The 21,805-nt window shown below is 39.4% G+C and overlaps 1 protein-coding gene and 1 long non-coding RNA gene across 2 annotated transcripts in view; one reads left to right on the top strand and one right to left on the bottom strand.

Moving 5' to 3' along the window:
* Positions 1 to 7,998, top strand: part of LOC124881259 — a 65,252-nt gene extending 57,254 nt beyond the window's left edge. Inside the window, exons 4-6 of the long non-coding RNA XR_007041595.1 lie at positions 7,094 to 7,221; positions 7,727 to 7,787; positions 7,882 to 7,998. This is a non-coding gene — a long non-coding RNA (uncharacterized LOC124881259). The remainder of the gene's footprint in view (positions 1 to 7,093; positions 7,222 to 7,726; positions 7,788 to 7,881) is intronic.
* LOC124880926 (FYVE, RhoGEF and PH domain-containing protein 6-like) overlaps positions 1 to 20,449 on the bottom strand; it is a 32,360-nt gene extending 11,911 nt beyond the window's left edge. Inside the window, exons 1-5 of the mRNA XM_047386370.1 lie at positions 20,242 to 20,449; positions 11,980 to 13,972; positions 7,867 to 8,011; positions 7,601 to 7,668; positions 5,814 to 5,844 (exon numbers count right to left, since the gene is read on the bottom strand). Of these exons, the coding sequence (XP_047242326.1) occupies positions 5,814 to 5,844; positions 7,601 to 7,668; positions 7,867 to 8,011; positions 11,980 to 13,970 (2,235 nt within the window). The 5' untranslated portion in view covers positions 13,971 to 13,972; positions 20,242 to 20,449. The remainder of the gene's footprint in view (positions 1 to 5,813; positions 5,845 to 7,600; positions 7,669 to 7,866; positions 8,012 to 11,979; positions 13,973 to 20,241) is intronic.
* Between the last annotated feature and the right edge of the window lie 1,356 nt (positions 20,450 to 21,805).

The raw sequence follows: 21,805 nt of genomic DNA, 5'->3' as shown, positions 1-21,805 counted from the left end.
ACAATGGAGGGGGGGCAACCCTTTCTACTAAATGGCCCTTATATGTGAGCAGGTAAACATGTGAGCCTTTTTTCCAGTGTAAAGCAAATACAATTACTATACAGGTCCTTCTCAAAATATTAGCATATTGTGATAAAGTTCATTATTTTCCATAATGTCATGATGAAAATTTAACATTCATATATTTTAGATTCATTGCACACTAACTGAAATATTTCAGGTCTTTTATTGTCTTAATACGGATGATTTTGGCATACAGCTCATAAAAACCCAAAATTCCTATCTCACATAATTAGCATATTTCATCCGACCAATAAAAGAAAACTGTTTTTAATACAAAAAACGTCAACCTTCAAATAATCATGTACAGTTATGCACTCAATACTTGGTCGGGAATCCTTTGGCAGAAATGACTGCTTCAATGCGGCGTGGCATGGAGGCAATCAGCCTGTGGCACTGCTGAGGTCTTATGGAGGCCCAGGATGCTTCGATAGCGGCCTTTAGCTCATCCAGAGTGTTGGGTCTTGAGTCTCTCAACGTTCTCTTCACAATATCCCACAGATTCTCTATGGGGTTCAGGTCCGGAGAGTTGGCAGGCCAATTGAGCACAGTGATACCATGGTCAGTAAACCATTTACCAGTGGTTTTGGCACTGTGAGCAGGTGCCAGGTCGTGCTGAAAAATGAAATCTTCATCTCCATAAAGCTTTTCAGCAGATGGAAGCATGAAGTGCTCCAAAATCTCCTGATAGCTAGCTGCATTGACCCTGCCCTTGATAAAACACAGTGGACCAACACCAGCAGCTGACACGGCACCCCAGACCATCACTGACTGTGGGTACTTGACACTGGACTTCTGGCATTTTGGCATTTCCTTCTCCCCAGTCTTCCTCCAGACTCTGGCACCTTGATTTCCGAATGACATGCAGAATTTGCTTTAATCCGAAAAAAGTACTTTGGACCACTGAGCAACAGTCCAGTGCTGCTTCTCTGTAGCCCAGGTCTGGGGAATGCGGCACCTGTAGCCCATTTCCTGCACACGCCTGTGCACGGTGGCTCTGGATGTTTCTACTCCAGACTCAGTCCACTGCTTCTGCAGGTCCCCCAAGGTCTGGAATCGGCCCTTCTCCACAATCTTCCTCATGGGCCGGTCACCTCTTCTCGTTGTGCAGCGTTTTCTGCCACACTTTTTCCTTCCCACAGACTTCCCACTGAGGTGCCTTGATACAGCACTCTGGGAACAGCCTATTCGTTCAGAAATGTCTTTCTGTGTCTTACCCTCTTGCTTGAGGGTGTCAATAGTGGCCTTCTGGACAGCAGTCAGGTCGGCAGTCTTACCCATGATTGGGGTTTTGAGTGATGAACCAGGCTGGGAGTTTTAAAGGCCTCAGGAATCTTTTGCAGGTGTTTAGAGTTAACTCGTTGATTCAGATGATTAGGTTCATAGCTCGTTTAGAGACCCTTTTAATGATATGCTAATTTTGTGAGATAGGAATTTTGGGTTTTTATGAGCTGTATGACAAAATCATCCGTATTAAGACAATAAAAGACCTGAAATATTTCAGTTAGTGTGCAATGAATCTAAAATATATGAATGTTAAATTTTCATCATGACATTATGGAAAATAATGAACTTTATCACAATATGCTAATATTTTGAGAAGGACCTGTACAATGAATGGTAAATAATTTAAACCCTTAACTAAATTGGAAATGGAAAATAGTCCCATCTATGAAAGGCTAACACTGTGAAATGTTGGACTCCAAGTCAATTTACCTCCATTTCATCCATTCCTACGTTTAGTACTTGTAAATAAACTATTTCTTACGCATGTGCCTAAACCATCGTGTATCAGTTTATATTTCTTTGTTCAATAGTTTTATGAATTATGGAGACAATCAAAAATGTTCAAATCTCATGTATAATTTAAATTAGTTATGTATTATTTTCTGAAAACTTTGCATAATATCCTATTTTAAATTATTTTGGGGTTGTTTTCCATTTGGGCCATTTGACTCTTATGAATATGACAAATAATGACCCCTGATTAGGAATGGGTCGATTACTGACATTAAACTGGCATTTTATATCTATGAAAATTTTCTATCATACTGTTTCTTCAGCCTAAAGTTGTTTTAATAAGATGGTAATCCTGTATCAAAAGGACAGCTGGCAAGCTATGGGCTGGATGTCTGTTAAGCAGCTGACTGTAGGCTAGCTACCAGAGCTGACAGCCTAACTAATTAATTAGCTACTGTTACTGCATAAGGAACAGAATGGCAAAAGGTTTAATGTTCTGCCCAATAAGCAATTTTACTTCAAAACTACTACTAAATGTAGCAGGTGTTTATTTGGTATTTTTGCTTTAGCTTTGTATTAAAATTAAAATAATGAATTAATAGTAAATATTTAGTTATGACTGTTATGATCAATGTATTACACTATTTTAGATGGAGGAAAAACTTGTTTACCAACTTTAAATAAAATGACATATTTTACATTTTTGTTTTAAATTGTGTAAATACCATAAACCTATGGGAATTTTTTTTACCATGAGATCCTCATACAGACTAATGCCTACCCCTGACTAAACCAAAATAGCCGTGCTGCTTGGCAAAGAGAGTACAGAGGTTTTCAGTCCTCGGTACACATGTCCTGGGTTTGAATCCTCATCTGGGACATTTACTGCATGTCTTCCTCTTCTCTCTCTGACCCCTATTCTGTGTATTAAACTGTGAAATGAAGGCCATTAATTAAATTAAATTAAATAAAAACAAACAAAAACAGAAGTTTTGGCCATTTTTCAGTGAATATGAATGATAACACAAAAAACTATTATTTTCACTCATGGTTAATTGTGTGACACCATTTATTGTGAAAGAACTGTGTTTCCTCTTTTTAAAACCACGATGACAACAGACACCACCTAAATGACCCTGATCAAAAATGTACATACCCCAGTTAGTAATACCATGTTTTGCCCCCCTTAATCAATGACAGCTTGGAGTCTCTTGTGGCAGTTGTGAATGAATATTTTCTGTGATGGTAAAGCTGCACATTCTTCTTTGCAAAAAGCCTCCAGTTCCTGCAAATTTCCAGGCCGTTTTGCATGAACTGCCCATTTGAGCTCCAGTGAGTAGCTCAAATGATACTGAGGTCAGGAGACTGAGATGGCCACTCCAGAACCTTCACTTTGTTCTGCTGTAGCCAATGACAGGTCAACTTGGCCTTGTGTTTTTGGATCATTGTCATGTTAGAATGTCCAAGTACGTCCCGTGGCCAGCTTCCGGGCTGGTGAGTGCAAATTGTCCTCCAGTATTTTCTGGACATGCTGCATTCATCCTGCCATCAATTTTGACCAAGTTTCCTGTGCCTCTGTAGCTCACACATCCCCAAATCATCAGCGATCCACCTCCATGTTTCACAGTAGGAATATTGTACCTTTCATCAGTGGCCTTGTTGACTCCTCTCCAAATATAACGTTGATGGTTGTAGCCAAAAAGTCTCATCAATCCAAATGACTTTGTTGCAGAAATGTTGAGGCTTGTCTGGTGTTTTGTAAATGGGATACTTTGTGAAGTACTTTGTGATATTTGTGTAGTAAAGGCTTTCTTCTGGCAACTCGACCATGCAGCCCATTTTTCTTCAAGTGCCTCCTTATTGTGCATCTTGAAACGGTCACACCACTTTTCTTCAGAGAGTCCTGTATTTCAGCTGGAGTTATTCCTGGGTTTTTCTTTGCATCCCAAACAATTTTCCTGGCAGTTGTTGCTGAAATTTCTATTTGTCTACCTGACTGTGGGTTGGTTTCAATATATTCCCTCTTTTTCCACTTTTTAGAGTTTGAACACTGCTGACTGGCATTCTCAGTTCCTTGGATATCCTTTAATATCCCTTTCCCGTTTTATACAGTTCAATTACCTTTTCCCACAGATCCTTTGACAATTATTTTAATTTCCCCATGACTCAGAAACCAGAAACACCATTGCAGCACTGGATGAAAGATGCAAGGTTCTGTCAGGAGCCCAGAAACTCACTGACCAGTTATGCACACACACTGATTACAAGCTAACAGATCACAGACATAGTTACCTTTAGTAGCCATTTAGCCTGATGACCCTCTCGAGATTTGGTTGTGATAAACGTGTTTACACGACAACGATCCATTGAAAACTGGATTTTCTTTTTCAGTTTGTTATCACGTCTACACAAGAAAGTTTTAATTACATTACAATCTCCGTTTATGAGGAAACAGCAGAGACGTAAAGATGGTGTGATTCCCCACCACACACCTAGGTGGAGGTTACATACCCTGATGGAATGTTGTTCCAGTGTTTGTGGAAATGTTTTAAAATGTTGTTGAAATGAAAGTTTGTACATGTAGTTGAGTTCTTTGAAACTCAACATGTACAAACAATTCCTGCTTACAAAGCAGGGGAGAAAATTTGCACTTTGTTGGAGAACCGTTGCTAGATTTAAAAGAGTCAGCAGTACAAGTAAGTACTCTGCAATCCACCATTGTTATGTTGATATCTTCGTCTTCTATAGCTTTTCAACTGTTCAGCAGCCATTATGTTGTGCATGTGCACATTGAGCTAGGGCTTTCCCATAAGAAAGATTGCATTTTTCCGGTCTACACAACAACGGAGACCAGGACGTTTTCAAACCATCACACTCGGAAACCCTTTTTTAAAATTGTGCCATTTTCTGAGAAAACGTGTGCCGCTGTCATGTAAATAAACAGTAGAAAAGCAACTAAACTTTTCACTTTTCACCAGAAAACAGGGCATCTGTTTTACATGTTTGAGAGTCGCTCTGCAAGACTCCTATTTTTTGTCACATTTGTGAACACATCTGTTTGAAACTTCGGTAAGTTCTTCCAAGGGCGTCAACCAGTTCTAAGTTCAAAGTGAAGAACTTCAAGACATCTAAGTCTGAAACAAGACAGACCACCACTACAGTTTAATCTGAAAGTGACCTCAGTGGGTTTTCAGTGTCCAGATGTTGTCTCTTAGACAAAGAGACAATCAAAAAGGGAATCCAAAATCTGTGGGGGTACAGTTGGTCAAATACACAAACAATACTAAAAAAACAATAATATATGCTGGACTCAAACATACACTTTGCCCTTGTCCTAAATGAATTCTGATGTGAATATTGACTAAACAAATGACACTAGCTGCAGGTTTAGCATTGCCCTTCGCATTTCAGCTCTTATTTAGCATAAATATTAAATCACGCTTTAGTTTTCATTTGTTTTTGAATTGGATATTAAACCTGTCTGATTTGTCAGTTTGGTTGTGTTGTAAGTTTAACTATGAGCTATTTTTTAAATACATTCATGACGTTTTATATCAGAGGAGGTTTAAGCAAAACAACTTTAGAGTTAGGACTCAAGGTATGAAGGAGCAAGGTAGATATTACTTGTCTGTCTTGTTCTTTGTCATTTACAGCAAACACTTTACAGGATCTGCTGCAGGGAAACCCATAATCATCTGTCTGTGCCTTAAATTTCTCCAAACATGAAGAGGTTCATCTGTCTAAATAACCCAGAATGAATTACTTCCATCGGATTTTACTCAGTCTGGGGAACATCAAGAGGAATGTGAAAGGGGGCTGAGGGGGTTAGGCTGCTCAGGGTGTGCCCCCATTTCTCTACTCATGAAACACATCTGGAGCAAATGAGCTCAGGCAGAGAGGGGCTCGGTGCAACACAAACAGAAAAACATCACACCCTGTTATTGTAACAGCAAAAACAAAGGTGGTTTTATGTGGACATGAAAGCTATTTAGCTGACATTTGTGGTTACTTACAACATGTAGCAGCTTGAGTACATCCACAAACCTACAAGAAACAGGAAAGGAGAAAAACAAAACAATGTTACAATCAGCAAGTGAGGAGCTTCTTTTAAGACTAAACAAGTATTATTTAGAATCCTTTCCAGAAATAATTTTAGATATCTATTTTTCCGTACAAACTGAGCTAGCATCAGTTGATGCTTGTTGCTTAATTGTGCTTGTTACACTAATAAAAATAGGTTAAATGAATTATTATACACATATTTATAAAGTAAAACAGCATCTAAAACGTTTGATAAAATCCGTCTCTGAAGCAAAAGCCTCTTCTCTGGATATTATTTGAAATTTCTGTTAAGTTGCTACATTTGATCCAGTGAATAGGAAGAGATATTTCAAAACTTGGACTTAACTTGGATTTTGTGTAAAAGTGCATAACTTTTAAGTGGAAGGTAAAACTATACAGGGTTTCCAAACCTTTCTACAAATAAAATCTGGAAGGTTTGGCTTGCATATTCAGCCCCCTAAGTCAGTAGTTTGTAGAACATCCTGTGCTGCAGTTACAGCTGTATGTCTCTATGTGTATATCCCAGCTTTGCACATCTAGAGACTGAATGTCTGGACCTTTCTTCATTGCAGAATAGCTCAAGCTCAGATGGAACGTGTCTTATGAACATCAATTTTCCAGTTTTGCCACACATTCTCAGTTGGTATTATGTCTGGACTTGGACTGGGCCATTCTAACAAATTCTAAAACTTTTCATCGTAGCTCAGCCTGTGCATTTCAGAATCAGAATCAGCTTTATTGCCAAGTTCGTACATACAAACAAGGAATTTGACTCCGGTACACTTTGCTCTCTGGGTTTTTAAATACATTTTAAATATATTTGTGCATATTTCTTTATGTCCTTAAATATACATATATACAAAGGTGCATTTGCAACTTCAGTATGCAGTTGTTTGGTCGTTATGTGGCTGAAAGGTGACCCATCGCCCCATCTCAGGTCTTTGCAGCTTCTAAACAGTTTATTTCAGGGTTGCCTTGTATTTAGCTCCACCTGTCTCTTCAGAGTGATGTTCACTGTTGGTTTTGTTGCCATATAGCATTTGCACGCAGGCCAAAAGGCATAATTTCAGTCAAAACTAAAGAGAGCACAAAATTTGCTATGTTCCCATGTAGCTTATAGCAAACTCTAAACCTGGCTTCCAACAGCTTTAATTCAACACTGGCTTTCTTCTTGCCAGTTTTCCATGAAGGTCAGGTTTGTACAGTGCACAACTAATTGTCATTTTGACAGATTTTCCCACCTGGACTGTGGATCGCTGCATTCCTCTTACTCCAGGGTTACCATGGGGTTCTGGGCTGTTTCTGTGATTTCTGGTCTCCTTGCTCGACTTGCCAGTTTAAGTGGACATCCATGCCTTGGTAGGTTTGTAGTACTCTGCATACTCTTTTTTTTGGATGATGTTTATTTCTTGGTCTTTGTGATGCTGTTTGTTCACTAATGTTCTCCAACAAACCTCTGAGACCTTCGCTAACCAGCTGGATTTATACTGAGATTAAATTAGACACTATTTACTTATTAGGTGACTCCTAAAATAAATTGGTTGCAGCTCATTTTATTTAGGGCTATCAGAGTAAAGGGTGCTGACTACAAATGCACAACACTTTTCAGATTTTTTTGCTATTTTGTGGTTTGGAATGTGACAAATGTTAAAAAGTTCAAGGGATATGAATATTTTTGCAAGGCACTGCATAAGCTAGAAAATATATCTGAAGAACAATAAAAACATTAAACTCTTACACACTCTCGGAGGTCATGATTTCTGTGGCGATGTGTTGTATCTTGCTTTTCTTCCTTCTACTCTGCACCTACCAAAGATGCAGAACCAGACTTTGATTTAGCACGTTATACATTTCTCTGTTACAGACAATAAGCGCATGCAGTGCAGCAGAGAATGTTCATGCAGAGCTTCCTTTCCAGTGCTGAGGTGCACAATGACAAGAAAAGATGAACAAATGATGTGAGGTGATTCTTGATACACATGATTAACAATGTCTGAACCTCACCATACTCTCCTCTAGATGCTCAGGGTCATCTTTACTTGAGTTGCAACTGCCATCATCTCCATCCTCTTCATCAGAGGTGTCGACTGTGATGTCATCGTCGGAAAAAGTCTCGTTAATAAAAGCCACCTCCTCATCAGCTGAGTTACTGATAAAATAATGCATAAATAAACATGTGAATACACAGATTAGCAAACTTTAGAGGCTGATGAACACATATTTAAACATGCACATAGCGAACAGGAAAGAAACCAGGCTCTTTATAGTAGATGAGGGAAGATTTAAAATGACAACACTTGCTAAAGCACATTATCTGATAAATTGCCCACATGCAAACAAAGCTTCTTTATCTTTTTACATTTCCTGCTTTAATCGAAAGGGAGTTTTACAAACATACACCAAAACCAAACATAGCATGAAAGAAAAAACCCCTGAAATGATAATCACTTATTACTGTCACGCCCCACTAATGCCAGTCCGGCTGCTTGTGTATAGTCAGAGCACGCTAATTTGGCTACATAGTGCCAAACCCAACAGGTGTCTTGGAGACATAAACCAGGCATATATCACTAACCATGACACAGTACCTGTGCCATGGTTGCAGCTTTAAAGATTAAAGTGGAAGAAACTGCTTTGAAGATGCAACTTGTGTCTAAAATTCCACAATTCCCTGAAGGAGCGCTGCATCTGAAACTGAAACTGCGGCACCACCCTTAACAACAACTACAGAAAACCATTACAGCTGAGATCTGAGAGTCTTTAGTTCATACTTGGTCATGTTTATTTTAGCTTTTGCACTTAACTGTGACCGTTCTTTGTTTGGGATCTGCTCAGGACCCTTATTAGCATGTGTCTATTACTCAGTTTGAACCTCAAAAAAAGAGGCACATTTGACCATACAAAGCAGAGACCCAACAGGCTTTTATTCAATGTTCATTCTTAGAAGAATTTGCGTGCACACATGCATTCCTTGCAATACTAGTACCACACGTTCACAAGTAGTAAAAAAACTAACACCTAACTGCTCTGGCTGACAGCTTTAAATACGAAATTCACTTCTGATAACACAGAGCTATAAACAAAGTTTCAGCAAATACATTAATTCCTACAGTGCCATTCCCAATTACTGAAACATTTAGTAGAGATGTGCAAAAAGTCTTAATATAAATCCATCATTTTGCTCCAGTTTTCAAAGTTAGACCTTTGGAAATTAGTTTAGCTTCCAGAGTTTGGGCTTCCAAAGTTTGGTCCTTGATAAGCTTTGACTAACACAGCCTGGTATAAGAAAGTGTGATGAGAACCTTCATAGGGCCAGAAATGACTTGAAGAAAATCTTCTTTGTTTGAACTACATTCACAATGGGGTCCCATGTATTTGCTTTAATCACCTGACCTGAAACATTTCTTTTTTTTGTTTGTTATTTATGTACTCCTATGAAGATCAGCCCACATCTGCCCTACTTAAATGGCATGCCCTCTTGTTTTCCCTATTTTGATCAGTGCCTTAAAGAAATGGGGTCTGTGTCACATCATATCTATACCTCTGGAAAACAGTGAGGTTACTAATTACAGGTTCGTTAGCACTCTGCTAAAACATTTTACAAAGAAATGCTTTGGTTAGTTAAAAAACAGCTATCTTAGCAGGGGATTTTTCCCATTGAATAAATGTAATCAAATTACTGGTTGGGCAATACATATTTTCAGTGGGAGATTACACTGAATGAGTTTCTTCATTTGTTAAACTTATAACACCAAGTGAGTCAAAAATATGATGGGTGCTGCATGGAGGACTTCTGCATGGTCTTTAAACGCTTTAAACAGAATGAACTCAATTTTAGGCATTAAAAAGTCTCAAATGCTTCCACATTTGTCCCACCAGGTATTCAATTATCTTTATTTAGGTCTTACTGCCCCATTCGTACTCTCCAGTGATGCCTTGGTAGTTAACACTCCAATGCTAAATGCCACCCATAATCACGTCTCTCCAATCTCCCTCTGATTTAATTAAAAACAGTATCGAACAATAAACTCTCCTCTTACCCCCTTAAACCACTATCTCTACATCTTTTGAAAGAGTTGTTCAACACAACTGGTCTTTCAGTTCCTTCCCATCATAAATAATTCTCTGATTTCTGGTTGAGACCCAACAGTTTTTGAGCATGCAGTTTTACGGCTTGTTAGAAAACCTGGTGCTTCCACAGATCCTAAGAACTAAAGACCAATTTCAAACCCCTCGTTTTTAGCTAAGACACTTGAAACAGTTGGATTTTAGCAACTTCAGTCATTCCTGTCAAATAATCCTGTATTTGCTGTAATTTACTTTGGTTTTAGGGCAAACCAAGAGCACGGAACCAACCCTGATCTGCGGCCTCAAACAACTGTGTGACATTATTGGATCTCTGTGCCACATTTTAAGGGTTTGTGTGGCATTGGTGGCCTTTATTTGACAGTTTAGATCAGGGGTGCACCGATTGATCGGCTCCGATGTCCTTAATTTTGGGAGATTGGTGATTGGCCAATACTTACATGTGAAACCGATCTTTTCCACTGATCTTATCTACTTGTCTAGCCCACTGGGCGAATTTTGTTTCTTTTTAAAATGTGAAAAATGAAAGACTAAAGGAACTGCAATGCTCTAAATGTTTCATTTATATTTAAGAGCACTGCCCCATGTTCAGTTAAATTTGTATTGTTTTACGGGTGTTGTTCAATGTTTTTGAATAAAATAAGATTGGAACTTTAAAAGGTGTATTGTGACCTTATAACACCTGACAGTGTCAGTCATAAAAAAAATTGGAATTGGCAGGTCAGGCTTTTTAAAGATCGCTAATCAGTTATAGGCCAGAAAACTGCAATTGGTGTACCCCTAGTTTAGATGACAAGACGCATTGAGAAGTGTTAGCCACTGTACATGGTGTGCCTGCTCTACCCATTGCACTACACTCAACATTTGACACTGTAGATCACTGCATTGTTTTAGAGCATCTAGAGCGCTGGGTGGGGGTCTCTGCTCTGATCTCAGCTTATTTGCATCTCATTTAAAATCTCAAACATTTTTCATTATTCAGTGAAACATCGTCCACCACTGGTCTGAGATTTGAATCATAATGGTCCCATATTATCACAAGTTGATCTTACTCTTTGTTTATGAATAATTACATTGCTAGAATTTAAATAAATGTTTCAAGAGGCATTGTGTGCATGTCTAAAGACAGTAAAATTGTGGTGTATTGATTGTTTTCTTCATAAAAACTAACATATGCAGTTGCATAGGTGGAGCATTTGCTCACTAAATGTCCCCATGATTGGATTATCTCAGTAGTAGCACATTAACTCTATCAGAATGTAGTAACATCTGAGGGATGCATTTCTCAGAATCAGGTCTTTTAGATGTACTGGCTCTTTAAGAGGTGAAACAGGTGTTTCAGTGGAGCGTTAGCCTCAATGTAAACATGCACTGTATGGGTGGAAATCACGTTGGTACACAGGAAGGTATTTCATTCAACACCATGACGTGGTGCACAGATAAACTATCTACGTATTACTTCTTGGCAAATGGCTGTATGCCATTTTTGCATAACAATTGCAATTTGTTGGTTTATGTGTACCAGTTGGCTAAATACCTAATTAATCTACACATGGTTGTACACATAACCCACTACACATGTTAAACTGCCTTCGAATTTGCAACAAGATCCAAAATGTCAATTGTGTCCTCTTTTTTGTCTGGTAATCTGAAACTCCCACCATATTAAATTATATGTCTAATTAGGGATGTAGTCTTAAACTATTTAACCCTCTAGACTATGGGATACTTCAAGACCAAACTTGAAGGCACCTCGTCTTCTTATAATGTCTCTATTTGCTTCCCTTGATGTTCTTTTTTTCTACCCTCATCAACCAGAGCCAAGCTTACCAAAAACAGTATCTAGTTTAGAATACTAGTAATTCTTTGTACATTTGGTCTTGATTAGTCATCTTTTGGGCATCTACAAGATGTTTAAAACAGAGTGAGTCAGGTTCTGTAATTTAGCAAGTATTTTGCAGGTGAACAAGCAGAAATTGTCAGGGACATCATGCATAACACATTATTGGACATAACTAAAATTAAATCTACCTGTCGTATTCTGTTGGTGTCTGATGCTGTTGTGAGTTTTTCACCAGGGAGAAATATGGGTCCTGTTCCTCATAAATCCCATCATCATCATACAAAGAGCTCTGCCTGCCCTCTGTGTGGAAGGCTGTAGGAGCAGAGCCAGCCTTTCCCACAAATACATTCTCGTAATCTGGAATATCATAATATAGAGAAATGGTTTCATAGATGGGAGACTTCTGCAGCTCAGGGTAAATCTCCTCTCCGTCAACGCTCTGTTCAACACCAGTTTGCGAATAATGAAAATTACTGTCACTGCCAAGAAATGCTGGCAATCTCTCATATTGATCCCCTTGAGGATTTGGTACAGAATCCTTCCCTGTGGATTCAGGAGTCTGGCCTGATATTGCTGTCTCCTTTGGTAATGTCTTCTTGCCGAGTTTCCGTTCTAGGATTTTCCTGAAGGAGTTTCTCTTCTGTCCTTCAGAGCAAATGAAGTCAGCAGTAGAAAATGACTTGGCTTTCATTTTGGTGAGGCTAGTACGTGAAGGCTTGATGTTTCCAGATGTTACAGGTTTATTGTCTGATTTCTCATGTGGAGGTAAAGGCAGTTCCCTTCGCATTAATTCCTTTGATACTTCATCTGGTAAAGTATTGGCTTGCATTGCCTCAAAGTCCTCTAATTTATTTATACCTTTATCTTCGATGGATTTCTTCTTCTCAACCAGTCCCAACGTGCTGTTGTTTCTACGATGCTTCCTTGGCATTTTGTCCCCTATCCATTTGTCCTTTGCTGGCAAAATGATTGTTGGAAGATCTTTGAGTTCAGGTGGACCAAGCAAAGTCTTAGGGGGCAGAGGATACCTTTCTACCTGATCATCCACGACTTTCTTCTGCAACTCGTCAGCCTTACTGTCAACACATAACTCCATCTCATGGATGCTGCTGCCCCTACTCGAATCTTCAACATTCATATCCTCAGAAGGCGTCTGCGTAGCGGAGAAAGGTGCTTTCAAGGGGTTAGTTAGTAAAGGTTTTTTCCTGGAAGGAGGGACTGGTGGTGGACAGGCCCACCTTGCAGACAGAAAAACGGGTGGACTAATTTCATTGCTGGGTAAGCTGGCAGACAGGAAAGAGCCTCCCTTTTCGTCTGATGACACCTCCACCTCTTTGACACTTACTTCCTTCCTTTCCTGGATAGCATTTTCATCCACATCCTTTTCCTGGTGAGCTGGAACATATCTCCTGGGTTTCCGTGGAACAGGGACAGGGTGAGGCTTCCTAAGGACTGGTTGGGGAAATCTGGGTTGTGGCATAATGGTTCGCTCTGAGCCAAGACTACCACCCTGTTGTCCTGTTCCAGGTACATCTTGATGTATTGCATGGATATCTTTGCTATCACTCCATGTTCTGAGAGATGGCCCAACAGCCTGTTCAGGACTAAAGGTGTTAGAGTCAGTGTTCTGGTTTTGGGTCTTATTATCTTTATCATGATTCACGATGTGACCATTGTTTAAGGAGTTGTTCATCACTTGGGACTTGGCATTGCTTGTTTTCTCTTGGTTATTTTCCTGAGACACCCGAGGTATAGGAGCAGTCTTTTTGTTTTCTTCAGTCTCGACACTGTGTGATGCTTCAAATTCGTTTTTCCTCAGCTCGAGCTTCATGTGGTTGATGCATGTGCAGTTTTCTTGGCTGCACAAGCAAATAGGAATAATATAATCCCAGTCAGGCTTCTTGCTATGTGGAATCCCATTGTGAGAATTTGGATTGACGACCGTCCGATGGGTTTCCAAAGCAGATTTTTGTTGCGTACTCTTCAAAATCGGGGGCTTGGACTCTAAGGCAGTGGGGAGTTTAGACAAGCAGGGCTTTGGAGAGAGCACTGGTTTGACCATCCTTGGTGTGCCAGTAGATAGAGGTGAGAGGCCATCTCTTCTGGGTACTAAAAGAGACAGGACTGGCCTCTGGTTGGAAATAAACTTTGGCTTTGGGGCTATAGGTGGCTTTTCCATTCCTGGGGACAGAAAAGAAGTAGAAAGGGACTTTAAATGGCATGCAAGAAAACACCAGACATCTCATAACTGGAGAGAAATATGCAAACAAGTTTATAGGAAATTGTGGCAAAATCAGTTTACCATTTCTTACCATAGGTATTATTATAGTAGAGTCAGTGTCTATATTTTTATTGTGAACTGCAAACATTTGGGTTTGAAATGAAAAGATGAACATGAAACAAGACATCAAAGTTAAATTGACCAACTGAGAGAAAATGAACTTGTACAAAGTGATGGAAAGGCTAAGATTTGGAGAAACAAAATTGCGCATGTTCTCAAACATACCAGCTTATATGTGAAACACAGCAGAGGTAATATAGTTTGGGCTGGCATGGCTTCTTCTGGGACAGGCTCGTTAATCTTTATTGATAATCAAACACAGGAATGTCCAAGATGTTCCCAGGTTCAACAGATCAAGTGTATGATGCATTACGCGGCTTCTGCAGACCTTCATGAAATGCAGATAAGGTCGCTATGTGACTTATTAACCTGTGTTGGCGTAGGGACACTTCTAAACCATGCAGGACACTAACTTATAGGGAGATATTCAATATGCAACAAGATAATGATCCAAACCACATAACCATACCAAAAAAATTTTAATCAGGGGCAAGAAGTGGAAGATTTTGGATGGGCCAAGAAAATCTATAAACATCAATGCCACTTGTTATTTCTTACAATTGCCGGGGACTGCGTGTCGGTAAAACAGCTGGAGATAAAGCACGACGTCTGGTTGTGGATAGACTGTTGCAAAAATGTGATGTTCTTTGTTTACAAGAAACCTTTTTATCAAAACAGGATTTGGGAAGTCTGAACTGCATTAATGACTATTTCAGTGGAGCTGGTGAGTCTACTGTGGATCTTTCTATGGGTATAGTGAGGGGGCGAATCGCAGGAGGAGTAGCCATTCTATGGCACAAAAAGCTGGGTCCAGTTTTAAATGTCATCAGAACTGGTGTTGACTGGTGTTTTGCTGTGCATTTAAAAAGTTGGAAACAAAGAATTTGTCATTATTAATGTTTACATACCATATGAGTGTCCTCAGAATGAAGACATTTATTTGAATAGACTTGCTTTTTTGAACTCTTTTATTGACAACCATTATTTTACCTCTGTGTATGTAGTAGGTGATATGAATGCAGATATATCTGATGAATATTCTTCATTCGCTAAACATATGCATCAGTTTTGTGATTATAACAGTTTTGTATTGTCCAGTCAGCTCGTGCTACCTGCAGAAAGTTATACCTACAGGTCCTTCTCAAAATATTAGCATATTGTGATAAAGTTCATTATTTTCCATAATGTCATGATGAAAATTTAACATTCATATATTTTAGATTCATTGCACACTAACTGAAATATTTCAGGTCTTTTATTGTCTTAATATGGATGATTTTGGCATACAGCTCATGAAAACCCAAAATTCCTATCTCACAAAATTAGCATATTTCATCCGACCAATAAAAGAAAAGTGTTTTTAATACAAAAAACGTCAACCTTCAAATAATCATGTACAGTTATGCACTCAATACTTGGTCGGGAATCCTTTTGCAGAAATGACTGCTTCAATGCGGCGTGGCATGGAGGCAATCAGCCTGTGGCACTGCTGAGGTCTTATGGAGGCCCAGGATGCTTCGATAGCGGCCTTTAGCTCATCCAGAGTGTTGGGTCTTGAGTCTCTCAACGTTCTCTTCACAATATCCCACAGATTCTCTATGGGGTTCAGGTCAGGAGAGTTGGCAGGCCAATTGAGCACAGTGATACCATGGTCAGTAAACCATTTACCAGTGGTTTTGGCACTGTGAGCAGGTGCCAGGTCGTGCTGAAAAATGAAATCTTCATCTCCATAAAGCTTTTCAGCAGATGGAAGCATGAAGTGCTCCAAAATCTCCTGATAGCTAGCTGCATTGACCCTGCCCTTGATAAAACACAGTGGACCAACACCAGCAGCTGACACGGCACCCCAGACCATCACTGACTGTGGGTACTTGACACTGGACTTCTGGCATTTTGGCATTTCCTTCTCCCCAGTCTTCCTCCAGACTCTGGCACCTTGATTTCCGAATGACATGCAGAATTTGCTTTAATCCGAAAAAAGTACTTTGGACCACTGAGCAACAGTCCAGTGCTGCTTCTCTGTAGCCCAGGTCAGGCGCTTCTGCCGCTGTCTCTGCTTCAAAAGTGGCTTGACCTGGGGAATGCGGCACCTGTAGCCCATTTCCTGCACACGCCTGTGCACGGTGGCTCTGGATGTTTCTACTCCAGACTCAGTCCACTGCTTCCGCAGGTCCCCCAAGGTCCGGAATCGGCCCTTCTCCACAATCTTCCTCAGGGTCCGGTCACCTCTTCTCGTTGTGCAGCGTTTTCTGCCACACTTTTTCCTTCCCACAGACTTCCCACTGAAGTGCCTTGATACAGCACTCTGGGAACAGCCTATTCGTTCAGAAATTTCTTTCTGTGTCTTACCCTCTTGCTTGAGGGTGTCAATAGTGGCCTTCTGGACAGCAGTCAAGTCGGCAGTCTTACCCATGATTGGGGTTTTGAGTGATGAACCAGGCTGGGAGTTTTAAAGGCCTCAGGAATCTTTTGCAGGTGTTTAGAGTTAACTCGTTGATTCAGATGATTAGGTTCATAGCTCGTTTAGGGACCCTTTTAATGATATGCTAATTTTGTGAGATAGGAATTTTGGGTTTTCATGAGCTGTATGCCAAAATCATCCGTATTAAGACAATAAAAGACCTGCAATATTTCAGTTAGTGTGCAATGAATCTAAAATATATGAATGTTAAATTTTCATCATGACATTATGGAAAATAATTAACTTTATCACAATATGCTAATATTTTGAGAAGGACCTGTATATAAGTGAAGCTTGGCACACAACGTCATGGGTTGATCATTGCATTAGCTCTGCTGGTGCCCATGCTGTTGTAAAATCAATAGAAATCTTATATGAGTATTCTATGTCAGATCATGTTCCATTTTCAATGATGCTGGATATTAAACGTCTTCCAGAGTTTATATGGGGGGCAAATGATGCCCCCACAGTTAAGTTCAAATGGTCTAGACTATCTAAAGATGACATATTAGCATATCATATGAAAACTGATCTTCTTTTGAGTAAAATAAGTCTTCCTCTTCAATCTATTATGTGCTCAGATGTTAATTGCAGTGATATTTCTCACTGTACTGACCTTCATACTATGTATGATGGCATTGTGGATGCTTTGTATGAGAGTACAAGACCATACCTTACATGCAGAAAGGCAAATAACATAAGGCCAGGTTGGAATAAACATGTAGCAGGATATCATGCAGAAGCTAAACAGGCATATAAGATGTGGGTACAAGCAGGTAGACCAAGAGAAAGGACTCTCCTAGATTATAAAAAACTCACCAGTGCAAAATTTGAATATGCCATTCGATACATTTCTAAATGTGAGCAGAACATGAGAGCAGACTCCATGGCTGAAAAACTGCTTTGTAATAATGCCATTGGCTTCTGGAATGATGTCAGAACCTTAAACAGGTCTGCTGCATTACTCCCCAGTGCCATAGAGGGCATATCTGGGGCTCATAATATAGCAGATCTATGGAGACAGCACTATTCTGCCTTATTTAATTGTGTAAAAAGTGAACCCTATCGACTGGGAAACATTGCTAAGAGTGATGCGGTTATAATAACCCCTAGTGAAGTCCAGCAGGCTATAGTGTATTTGTGTGAGAATAAGGCAACAGGTTCTGATAGCATTACAGCAGAACATCTGAAATATGCTAGCCAAAAAGTGGCTGTGCTACTTGCAATGTGTTTTTCTGGGTTTATGACCCATGGGCAATTGCCTGATTCCTTATTATCTGTTACCCTTGTGTCGGTAATTAAGGACAAAGCTAGTAAGGTTGGTAGCCTTAATAATTATAGACCAATAGCTTTAGCTAGCATGATATCTAAAGTATTAGAAAAAATCCTGCTTGGTCGGCACAATCAGTTTATTAGTACAACAGATAATCAATTTGGTTTTAAAGCCTTGTTGGGAACTGATTTCTGTATTTATGGCCTAAAAGAAGCATCAAGAGCATATCTAAGGAAAAATTCATCGGTGTTAATTGGGTTTATTGATGCCTCTAAGGCCTTTGATCGTGTCAACCACTTTAAGTTATTTGACAAATTAAAACAGAGAGGTGTTCTAGATATTATTACATGAATTTTAGTTTACTGGTACTCTAACCAGAAAATGCATGTAAAATGGGGCAATGACATCTCTGCTTCCTTTGGTGTGCGTCAGGGTGGACTTCTTTCGCCTGCCTTGTTTAACTTGTATATGGATGACCTGTCACAAGAAATGAACCCCTGTAAAACTGGATGTATGATTGGTGATACGTTGGTCAATCACTTCATGTATGCTGATGACCTGGCTGTCCTCTCACCCAGCAGTGCAGGTTTTCAGCAGTTACTGAACATCTGCTCTGATTATGGGTTGAGTTTTGATGTGCAGTATAATGCTAAGAAAACTGTTGTACTAGTTTGTAGGACTAAAGCTGACAAACAACTTTGCTTCCCTGATTTTTTCTGTCAGGGCAAAAGTTAAATGTTTGTTTCAAAACTAAATATCTGGGTCACTACATCACAGACCAACTCTGTGATGATGATGACATTTATCGGCAGTGTCGCATGTTGTACGCACAGGCCAACATTCTGGGGAGGAAATTCCATATGTGCACTGATGAGGTAAAAATAAGCCTATTTAAAGCTTACTGTACATCCTTGTATACAGCTCCTTTGTGGTATAAATTTAAAAAAGCATGCAGAAGCTTAAGGCTGCCTATGATGACTCTTTGAGAATTCTGCTCAAGAAACCCAGGTTCAGCAGAGCAAGTGAGATGTTTTTTGATGCACATGTCAGAACATTCCAGGCACTTGTGAGAAATCTGATATATAAGTGTATGTGTCGTTTGTGCAGCTCATTGAACAGTCTTATTGTAATGTTTTCACATCCATCTCTTAGTACGCTAAGATACCAGTCGGCTCTGTGGAAACATTGGTATGCAAGTCTTTTATAATTTTTTTTTTCTTCTCTCTTCTCTTTTTTATATGTCGTGTTGTTGTTTTCTTGTGGACCATGAGTCTGTTGAATAAAGTAATCTGTATCCACAATGCATGCATTTTATCTGCCAAAGAGGGGCCTGAAAGGAGTAACCCTAACAACAAACAACAGCTGAAAGAGGCTGAAACGTTTGGTGAAATCAGTGGGTCACAATTATTTCAAGTGAAATTATTTAAAATTAGTTATCAAGTATAATTAACTGTAATCTATATTAGGTTTATTTGTTCCTATTCATCTGCTCAGGTAAACATTTGATGATTTGGTGTTTCATTAAAAATAATGTTTAATTCTTAGTTGTGTATTACATCCAGATGTAAATACCTGGAAAAACAAGTATTGATCTCTTGTCTGCTAGTCATCCTCTCATCTTAAACCCAAATGTTTGGAGTCTACAGCAAAAAAATGAAAAACGCTGGCCTCACTGCTCACTTCGTAAATCTACTAATCCCAACTTCGAAAGAACTTAATGTACAACCACCTTAAAGAGCCCCTGTGAAGAGGGTTTAAACATCACATGGCTTTCTTTTGTCACCCCTCAGCACAGTAATATGCCTCATAGCAGGCAGGAGGAAGAGGACAGATGGGAGATGAAGAAGTGGGAGGCAAGCTGAAGAGGAAGGGGTACAGGGAGTGTCAAAACAAACTAGTACATCTGGCTGAACTAGTGTCCCAAATTCATTTGTGCAGGTTAGAAAAACATTCTGCCCTGCTGTCAGAAAGGGATGTAGCTGTCAGAGAGTTCCCTGTTGACCATGACACGGTGTGAACAGCTAAATGAGATTAAATCTATCACGAATTAACAAAGGAGGGTTGTAATCTGCAGGTGACAAGAAAGAAATACAGTCAGTTGTTTTGACAGTTGGATTCTAGCAGTCTATTAAATTAGAGAGATAATATGTACTTAATAGAGCAGGGTATTGTTTTCTTTTCTTTTCTAAAAATAGTCAAATAAAACACATATACAGACTACAGAAGAGAAAAAAACACAAACTTCTACTCTTAAAAAGTTCTTAGTTTTGTAATATTAGTAAAACTAAACTAAGCGCTTCTCAGATTACATTAGCTCAGTGGGGACAGCTGTCACAAGCCGATCGTTAACCAATAAAAAGACGTTCGTCGCTTACCTGCGCTTATTCTGTCCTCATTCACTTCGCCTTTAAAATAAAACCTGGAGTGCAAAACAAATCCTTCATGTCCGGAGACACTCCACCGTCCGCTCAGTAGGAGTTAACCGAGTCAAATGCAGGCCCTTTCTTTGTCTCTGGATCGAACAGCATTTGTAATATTTCGACCCAGTTGATCGGACCAGCTCCAGTCACCTGAGACGTGTTGAAGAACTTCCTTTTAGTTCCCTTCAACTATCCACTAGGGGGCCCCAGAGGGCACTAATAGTCAGGAACAACCAGAAACAAAAAATGTGGTTTTGGATAAAAAAATGAATCATTTTGAAACGTAAAAGCGTAAGCGGAAAAGAAAAAAAAAAATGTACTGATACATTTTTTTCCCTTAATGTGACCTACAAGTTGGTCCTTGTCGTATTAGGCAACAGTTTCTTAAAGTGACTTTCCAGTCACATATCTTTCAACATAGATCATCAGTTCTAATATTAACTGTCTGACTAAGAAGCCAAAAATATGTTTGGAACCAGACTGACAGGCATCACCTGCGTTTTGCATCTTCAATGCAAGGGAAGAAAGGAGTAAATGTATCTTGATTTCTCTTCCAAGCTGTGCTTGTTCATTCTGTATATGATCAGCAGGTTTTAGTCACCTACAGGAAAGGGTAAAGTAAAAGGTCACGTGCCAAGATTATAAAAGATACTTATAAAACAAAAACAAAATTTATGATTTTATGTGATTAAACAACAAAAAGATCCACACAAGAAGCAGAACAAAAATGATGCATGATTTTGGAACCTTTTACATTTATAATTCAGAAAAGCCATTACTTTGTAAACTGCCTTTCACTGCTATATCTGTACGTCTTTTAGGGCAATGTTTACCAGCTTTGCTTATGTAAACTAAAATGTTTGCTCGTCTGTTAAAAATAATCAGATTGGAAGGAGAACATCTGTAAACAGTGATTTCCAAGTATGGACCTTGACTGGGCCACAGTTCTGGCTGTATGTTTAGGATTGTTCTGCCAGAATGGCACCTCTGCCCTAATCTCAAATATTTTACAGCCTCTAACAGGTTTTTTTTTCCAGTTTTACCCTGTATTTAGCCTTATCCATTTTTCCATTTACTCTGGCCTGCTTCCCTGTCCCTGCTGAAGAAAAAGGAACCCCACAGCATGATGCAACCACCACCATGTTATTGCGTAAGTATGATGTGTCCAAAGAAATGTGTAGAGTTAGTTTTCTACAAACATAACATTTGGCATGTAGACCAGAAATTTCAACTTTGGTCTCTTCTGACCAGAACACCATCTCCCACATGTTTGATGCATTCCCTATATGACTTGTGGCAAACTACAGATGGTATATCTGTTGGCAATCTTTCAACAATATCTTTCTTCTTGGCATTCTCCTATAAAGCACCAATTTGTGGAGGACACAACTAATAGTTTTCCTAGCAACCGATTCTCCCAATTGCGATCTCTGTGGCTCCTCAAGAGTTACCTTGTGTCTCTTAGCTGATACTCAGATTAATGCTCTTCTTGCTTAGCTTGTCAGTTAAGTTTGCTTTT

This window comes from Girardinichthys multiradiatus, chromosome 2, assembly GCF_021462225.1.
Source record: "Girardinichthys multiradiatus isolate DD_20200921_A chromosome 2, DD_fGirMul_XY1, whole genome shotgun sequence".
NCBI lineage: Eukaryota > Metazoa > Chordata > Actinopteri > Cyprinodontiformes > Goodeidae > Girardinichthys > Girardinichthys multiradiatus.
This window is presented reverse-complemented; position numbering and strand designations above follow the sequence as displayed.